The sequence below is a fragment of the Neltuma alba genome, unplaced genomic scaffold (assembly GCF_004799145.2).
Source record: "Neltuma alba isolate B1F8T4 unplaced genomic scaffold, ASM479914v2 tig00013182_pilon, whole genome shotgun sequence".
In the NCBI taxonomy this organism is placed as follows: Eukaryota; Viridiplantae; Streptophyta; class Magnoliopsida; order Fabales; family Fabaceae; genus Neltuma; species Neltuma alba.
Window position 1 is genome coordinate 243,481 of NW_021637492.1, and position 8,739 is coordinate 252,219.

The 8,739-nt window shown below is 33.2% G+C and overlaps 2 protein-coding genes across 2 annotated transcripts; both read right to left on the reverse strand.

Moving 5' to 3' along the window:
• Nucleotides 1-281: 281 nt before the first annotated feature.
• Nucleotides 282-3,424, reverse strand: LOC114735200 (probable E3 ubiquitin-protein ligase RHC1A). The gene is made up of 2 exons (XM_028922874.1): nucleotides 3,329-3,424; nucleotides 282-2,549 (listed from the first exon to the last, which is right to left on the reverse strand). The coding sequence occupies exon 2, from the start codon at nucleotides 1,516-1,518 to the stop codon at nucleotides 697-699; it is 822 nt and encodes a 273-aa protein (XP_028778707.1). The 5' UTR covers nucleotides 1,519-2,549; nucleotides 3,329-3,424; the 3' UTR covers nucleotides 282-696.
• Nucleotides 3,425-5,685: 2,261 nt separating this feature from the next.
• On the reverse strand, nucleotides 5,686-7,869 carry LOC114735201 (elongation factor 1-beta 2). The gene is made up of 6 exons (XM_028922875.1): nucleotides 7,723-7,869; nucleotides 7,517-7,630; nucleotides 7,341-7,413; nucleotides 6,614-6,728; nucleotides 6,311-6,424; nucleotides 5,686-6,209 (listed from the first exon to the last, which is right to left on the reverse strand). Exons 1-6 carry the CDS (start codon nucleotides 7,806-7,808, stop codon nucleotides 6,046-6,048), a joined length of 666 nt encoding a protein of 221 aa, XP_028778708.1. The 5' UTR covers nucleotides 7,809-7,869; the 3' UTR covers nucleotides 5,686-6,045.
• Nucleotides 7,870-8,739: the final 870 nt, after the last annotated feature.

Here is an 8,739-nt window from a genome sequence, read left to right on the forward strand (position 1 = left end):
CATAAATAAAATGGGCCCTCTTCTAGTTTTTTATATATAAAAATGTTGAGATGTGTTAAAATCCTAAAAGCTTTGTATAAGATCAGGATATTTCTACAAACTCAAAAAGCACTTATCCAGACAGTTAGTCAGTTACAATCACCAAGATAGCAAGATTTATTTTTCACAATTCATTCAGCTCAGTAACAAGTTGCATTTGTTGGAAAAAATGAAAGAAATTTAGAAAGCATTATAGTAGTTAAGTATGAATGCAACAAAACACCTAAAATTTGGCTGGCCCGGTCATAATTCTCCAAGGAGAATATAGATTTCATTTGCATATGTCTCTTCATGACGACAGAAACCAACATGACCGCTGATCATCATCCTAGGAGAGGGATTATAAACTCAAGTTCCTCTCAAATTTGCATCAACTGCAACAATCTATATAGCATAATATCTAACGTTTCACTCAGCTGTCACATATTTCTATTTCAATTAATTATATATATAAACAATATCCATCTTAAGAAACTAAAAGGACACGAGTGTTTCCAGTCATTTTCCATGTATATCTTCCATTAAGACCATTATTATACAGCCAGACTATACTTATCCTGAAGCATTATAGCCCGTCCTATTATTCTGGTCATCATTAGTAGAAGAGCTGCTTACACACTGGGTCTCAGCATAATGACTGGCGTTTAAACTGAAAGATCAGAATGGCCACCAAGATGATAGCGAATTTCTCCTTCCTTGGTTCGGTCTCCTCGAGCTACCATGGATGCTGCTGCTACTGACATTCCTACCTCCATGACTTCCACCACGAGAGCTACCCTGTCCTGGAGGCGGCAGCTCAATACGGCAAACAGGACAAGAGTTATGCCGAACCAACCAGGGAACAATACAGTCAGAGTGATAAATATGGTTACAAGGCATCTGCCTTGCCTCGGTGCCTAGCTCGAATTTTTCTTGACAGACCGGACATTGTGAATCAGAGCGAAGATGCGCTCGCGTGATCTTAATAGTAGGCATTGCATCAATTGAGGAATGTGAGGCTGGAGGAGGACCTCTATGATCATTCATGGTGAGCTGTTGAATAAATGCTTCCAGTCCAGGGGCCATCAACAAACCACCAAAATCAATAGGCCTGGGCTCCCCTCCACTACCATGAAACATGAAAGAAGGGCCAGAATTGAAAAAATCCTGACTCCATTCAGGAAATAGTGCAGTATCAGCTCTTTGTCTAACATCAATGTTGGGGAATTGCCCAGCTATTCTCTGCCTCCTGAAATTGTCAAAAGCATCTACAAGCCCGAATCTTGGTTCAGAAACTCTCTGCGCCATAAAGGCATGTATGGCATCAAAAAAATCGGGCATGTGATGAAAATCTTCAAGAGCGTTATATGGTTGAAACCCATGCCTCTCATTAAGTTCTTGCACAAAGCCTTCATGACAGTAAGGGCAAATGACCTCTCTGCCTTCAAGTGCAATCGGATGCCCACACTCATAACACCAGTGTGTTGGTCCGGTTGACATCCTTGCTGGTAAATCTGCAGCTAAAAGCCTGTGTACTGCACCAAATTATACTTCTTTGCATGTAATAGAAACCAATATAAAAGTTTATAAAATAAAATATTAATAAAAAGAAAGTTAATTTAGAAGCTTCAACATGTCACTGCTTCAGCTGGCTGTCAAGTCCTTTTTGGTATGCCACTGGATGTTTCATCCATGAGACCCACACTCACACACATTCACAGGTATTCACCCGAGATAAAAATAGTAATCCATGACACGGTACAGGTGACCTCACCATTGTATCACAAAAACAAAATCAACGCTTCCCATCTCTTGATCTGAACCCTAACCTTGTTACTCAGTCAGAGACCTTAGTGATTACTCCTCTCACCCTTAAAAGAATGTCTTTCTATCAACAGACACTAGGATTGCATGAAAACTAACAGAAACTTTCATGTGTGCATGTAAAATAATATTTATAGGTCTCACGTTAAGGGGCATCAAATATTTAGAAAAACATTTATATCAGACAACCAAACCACTTATGTCCAGGTAGTAACCATTCTCACCACTGAAAACAGAGGAGCGACTGGTGTGAAGTTGACCAATCTTTAACTCATAAGGCGCCAGAACAAATTTGACAGCTATAACAGTATATTAAACACAAGTGAAAAAGGAAAGACATACAAACATTAAGCATCCACAGTAAACTAAGCTTATGGGACTGAAAATGACAGCCTTAAACCCGCCAAAGTAAAAGTGATTCCTTATTGGCCATTTAAGGGGGTGTTTGGAATATCAGGAACATGGTTGATCATATAATGTATGGCAGATAGGCATGGAAAGAGGTTTATTTTGTTCCATTTTATAAGGTATTGTATTGGTAGGAAGGTAGATTGTTCAACTTAGGAGAAAAACCAAACACAGGTATGGTTCACGCTTCAATATACAAGCTCACTACATCGAACCTTTGACAGCTTGAGGTATTGTCGCGCAGGCCTTTGAACTGAAAATCAACAAGTCATTTGATCCACATAATTGAGTGGAATGAACTGCAAAATTAAATAGAAAAAGTGATTTTGTAAATAGAAAGGACACATGTATCTCTAACGTGAAAGAATACTAGGAAGCAATGAGTAGTGACACTGACAATAGAACTATAATAAACGTATATCTCGCGTATGCAAAGAAAGAGCAATCATCTTCCATTACTGATAACATACGGAAATTGTGCAAGTTTCATCACTTTCATGATCATAGGCACATTGAACTTTTTACGCAACTAGACTGACTTGGGAACACAGGTATTAGATGCTACATATCATGCCTCAAATATTCCAGCTCGGTGGTTGCAATGGGGAAAGATAAACAGACAAATTGTTGCTTCATTTCGGTTATGAACACAATAAAGTACAGGCAGAACACAGAGAAACATACTACATCGTGTTCATTTGAAAATAATTCATAATCCCGACGAATTATGAGGAAATTATTAAAAATTTTGGGAGTAGCAAACTTCATGCAACCGGAATAAGGAAATTCAAGCGCAACATAGCTTTCGTTATCAATAATCACTGACAAAGACAGCAAGCACAACAACAGAATTAGCGTATAGATACACAAAAAGAGAACATAAAACTAATAACAGAACCCCAAGAGGAAGCAAAATCAAGAATGAATCCGACAATTGTCCAATGACAAAAATCTCAACTTGTGGACTAAACTTGAAAAATAAACTAATAAAAAACATGGTGACTGCCGACTAAAAGTATAGATAGACAAAAAGGAAATCAGAGAAAAGAAGCTTAAAATGTGGAGCTGGCGTACTAACCCGAATTTGGGAAGATGCAAGAGAATTCAGAACAGAGAAGCCAAAGATTCCAAGCCCCAGAGCGGGCGATAGTACGAAGAGTGTCGAAGAGAGTGTTGGGACTGGGGAAAGAGGGAATGGAATTTTCCGGAAAAAGTGAGTTCTTTTTCGATCCTTTTCGAGAATAAGATGAACAGATCTTAGTAAATTAAATATAAAATTTCAATCTATTTTTTTTTTCATATTTTTTTTTTTAAATTAATCCTTCTAACAATGGTAGTTCTAGTTAATATATTTAATTAGTAAGGATATCTTAGGAAAAACAACATCTATTTGTTACGAATAACTAACTTAACTTCTCTCCTTAATCTCCTCAAATTAGTCAACTAGCTCTTATAATTAGTACCAATAACTAATTTAATTTCTCTCCTTAATCTCCTCAAAATAGTCAACTAGCTCTTATAATTAGTACCAGGAGTAGTACTAAATAAATAATTATGAAGAATAATTAAATTTTTATTTTATTATTTTTTATTATTTGCATTGAAAATTATTCATTATAAAAATCCTGGAATATATGCAACAAATATGCTATCAATGAGAATAATTTATGAAAAAAATTATAAATTAAATAGATAAGGTGAATTCAGGACTCAGGAGTTTACTATAGAGAATTTAATTAATTTATTCGTTTAAGCCACGCCTTATCTTACCAGATGAAATTGTTTAGACGTGTTATTTGAAAATTGAATTCTTCACAGCATGTTGCCAACAATCCACGAATTTAAAGCATAATCTGTTTTATTTATGACTTATCATGATATAATTTATTATGAAATTTGTTGGCAGAAACATTTATTATGAAATTTATATTTTATGTTAGTTAGTTAAGATAAAAGATAAAAAATGAGAGAATATTTATTTCTAAAAAATTATATAATAAACACGAAATTTATTTTTTCCTTCTTTGAAGGCTTTTAGTCCAATTAGCTAAGAGCTAGCACATAAATTAAATTCATTAAAAATTGTACATCTCAAAAATATTTAAAAACAATTTGTTTATCTTTAAAAAAACTAGCTAATTTTTTTAATACAAAACAAACTCGCTAATTATCTGGACACTAGAGTCGGAGGTAATATTTAGTTTTCTCTTAGTTGATATAAAAAAAAATAAAGAATTGTTTTGGAAAAATTGTAAAATTGTCATCGTCAAAAATTTTATTAGTAAGAACAACGTAAATCAAAATAACAGTATCAATGTACATAAAAATTCGCTGACCACTATTACTTTCTGGATATAAAGATTTATTAGCTCTCCTCACATATAAAATTTTTAGTAGGAAAATTTTCCCTATTTTTCGTATTTACTTTCCTCTGAGCTGAAAAATAAAGACTGATTAAAAATGACAAATATAAAGTTGTCTCGCTTTAGGATTCTCAGTCGCAATAAAGCCCACCCCCGCTAAAATTCTATTATCATTATTCTTGCTTTGGAAACTTCTTTAGAATTGTGTTATTTTTCTTTTTCAATATTAAAATTTTATAAAATATGTGATAAAAATACTTAAAATAAAAATAAAGTTGTGTAAAATTTAACGAATAAAAAAAATTGTAACAGAATCTAAAAATTGTCATCTTATTCCTTCTGGTTCTAAATATAAAACTCATTTTATAATATCAATTACATTACAAAATACAAAAATTACATTGTAACCAGGTGTTAACTAGCCTAAAATATAAATTAATAGTCCAAATTGCCATTAATAACACAGACAAGTTACCACTTAGAAAGGTAAATCACATGTTCCACATACTGTTAGAAAATTATACTACATATAAGTAGCAATCCAATTTGAATAAATTAAAACAAAAAAGATAAATTAATTATTAGAAATATTACATGTCACTATTCCTTTTTATAAGAAAAATTTAACCAAATCATTGTTAAAATTTATCAGAGACACGTAAAAATTATAAATTTTCCTTTAAAATATTCTTATTCAAAATAAAAGGGATTATGAAAAGAAGAAAATGTCTCGTGAAAATTATTTCTTATAAAAGAAGAGATAAATATACATCAATTTATAATTTAATTAATTAATTTAAAATATATATAAATATAAGATCCAACATGAATTAAAAATTAAAAATCATATAATCTGAAACCACAACTAACTTACATCAAAATACTTCATTATTCACGAAAAAAACGAAATTAACAATTAAGATCAAAATTTATATAAATCAGTACATCATCAATGCATATAGAATTGAAGATAAACGTATTTGCAACACCAAAAAAACAACGCTATATTAAGGGAACATAAATATAAATGACAACTGTCACCACAAAATAATATAAATGTCAATTCTAAGAATCACCGACTATAGTTGACTCCAATAATATTTTGAGAAAATATTTGATTAGAATCCTCATCTATCATACGTATAAATTATGAATCCTTATCTGCCAATTTTTCCAACCAGAATCAAATGGATGCACTCTGTCCATAAACGTCAATCCCATTCATCTATGTAAGCGGTTTACAAGGACACTATTTGAGGTAGCACCATAACACAATTAAGAATACTTAAGATATATTCCTTCTCTTCATAATTTCTAGTAACAAAACGAACATTAAAACAGAAACAAACACAACGATAAACGAGGGTTATTAACCAAGAACAGATAAATCAGCCGCTTGAAAATGGCCACACTTATGTCCAGCAAAGAAACCTTAGATTTTGTTGAACGCAACAATGTCACAACTCTGAATATACTCACTGCATGGCTCCACTGTAAGCTGTTCCTCAATAAGGGAATCCACAGAGACAAGGTCGTCAACAATGGTCATCATTATCTGCATCTTCTTAATACCGTAACCAACAGGAGCTAGTTTGGCTGCAAAGGTTTGAAACAAAGCATTTGTTCACATCGTATACTTCGTTTTAAATGAGTCAGAAAATGAGCAAGGTAACGGTGGTTAAAAAAATTCAACATACATGCTCCCCACAGAAGCCCAGGCATCTGAATCGAACGAACAGCCTCTTCAAGCTTCTTCATGTCTGTCTCATCATCCCAAGGCTTCACATCAAGCAGAACAGAGGACTTCCCACCTACAAAACGCAGATAGATGACGGTATTACTCTCAGCAAGGATAGTTGAAAGAAAAGTCTAGTTAATATAAACCTACAAGTAAAACCCCAGCACTAAACAAAATGAACCTCCTGGATGGCAGGACCAGTAGGTAGGTTAATGAATTAGATGCTTCATGTACCACAAATTAAAGTTGAAAGAAGTCTTACTCTCTTTCTTCTTGGAGGATTCCTTTTTAGTAGCCTCCCTTGCCTCTGCTGCGGCCTTTTCTTCCTCTGTCTCATCACCAAAGAGGTCAAGGTCATCATCGTCATCAGCACCAGCCTGCAAATACACAGGAATCTAATTAGGAGAAGCATTTCACAAAAGTACAAGTACAGTACAACAATTACCTTATCCAGGACATTTGACTTTGTCAAGCATATCACAAAATTTCAAGATTCAGGTACCAGCCTATGTGTTAACATGATACATTACAATTTATCTCATCAAGATTACAAGTTGGATCTTTCTAATTTGCTCATCAAAACAACAGCCTTTCTAGTGTCAATCAAAGCTATGTTTGACCCTCTGCTTAGCTTATCATGGCATGTTTGGTATAATAATAGAAAGAGATTCTCTTTACATTGTAGCCTTCTCCTTCTTTAATCTGAAGACAGGGGTGTCATTTTTCATCTCTGAACTTTTTCAGATGCATTTTAGGGTACTTAAAGAGTGCTAGGAACTGAAGAAAACCTACATCTCAGGCCAAACAAGAAGCAGCCTAAATCCAATGCATTTATACACACTGACATAACTATCAGTATGTTAACTCAGTAAATTAAAGAAAGAAAATCCGACCTAAAAACCGCTAAAAAGTAACAGTCACAATCGTAAAAAGAAATTCAGAGAAACAATAAAGAAATAACAAAACACAAAATCAAGTGAGAGGCATACCGGCTTGGCAGGTGCAGCTTCAGCTGAAGCAGCCTGGCCACTGAAACTCACCCCTTGAGCTTTTCCAGGGAAGCTAAGCATACAAACTCGTTATCAACTTCCAAATTGAATAAGATTGAGAACAAACGAAAGGAACCTAGCCCATCTGAACATTGAAGAGAGATAAAGGAACAAACCTTTCAACAAGACGTGAAGAGACGGCATCGTACCACTTGCTGGCATTCGGAAAAGCGTCGCTCGGGTTCTTTACAAAGGCATAGACTTTAATGTCATCCTTGGTCAACTGATCCCTGCAAATTCAATCAGAACCACAAGAGATTGAGAATTGAAGAAATCTCGAGCGAATTAGTTCAAAAACGAAAATCAAATCGGAGAAAGTTACCCAGATATGTAGGTCTTGCCAGAGAGGAATTCATTGAGGGACTTGAGTCCTGATTCCGTGCGGAGATCTGAGAAGGTGACGGCCATTTTGAGAGCAGATTAGTGAGACTCAGAGAAGCTCTCAAATCAGCACGCAAGAGGGAAGCAAGGGTACGGAGCTATGGTTTAGTATTTATATGAGAAGGTGCAAACCCTAGATATGTTGAGAGTCAGCTCAATGAGCATATTCTTTCATGCTCTGCTCGCAACCTCTCATCATTTCGTTTTCTCGGGAAAAAAGGAAAAAAGAATTGATATTTTTCATCAAAACAAATATTTTTCATGTCCTTAATATAAGATCTAATTATTAAATTGATTTTGATCCTGAATATAAGACCTATTTAATATATTTATCAATTTTTTTCTAAATTATCTTTATAGATATTATTTCAACCACAATCAAATAGAAAAAAAAGAAAAGATATTAAAGAAGATAATTATAGTGTTTTAGAAAAAAAAACATATCATATTTCTTATAATTAACTAACTTACCTAATTTTTTTAATCTAATCAAATTATTTAAATAGGTTTTATATTAAAGACCGGAAAAGTATTAATTCTAAAAAATGAAACAAACTTATGCATATATGTGTGTGTAGTCATAGTTCACAAAATTATATATTTTGATATTCAAAACCGTTTATTTTTTCCCTATTGATCTCACTTTTATTATGAAAAATTACAATAACTTAAAAAATCGCATCCTTGCTAAAAATTGCACCATCATCATGTTAAAAAATTATCAATATTGAAGTAAATCGATTTAATTATTTTTATTTGGTGTTTGAAAGTGACAGAGAATTTATATTCTTAACTTGAAAAAGTTTGTTATATCTATTATATCAAGTTTTTTAAGTATACATGACATTATGTCATGTGTCTTTTTTTTATTTCTTATAAATTCATAATTAAATACTAATATTTAAAAAATATGACGCATTATCATCTGAGATTGGAGAACTTGATATAATGAATATAA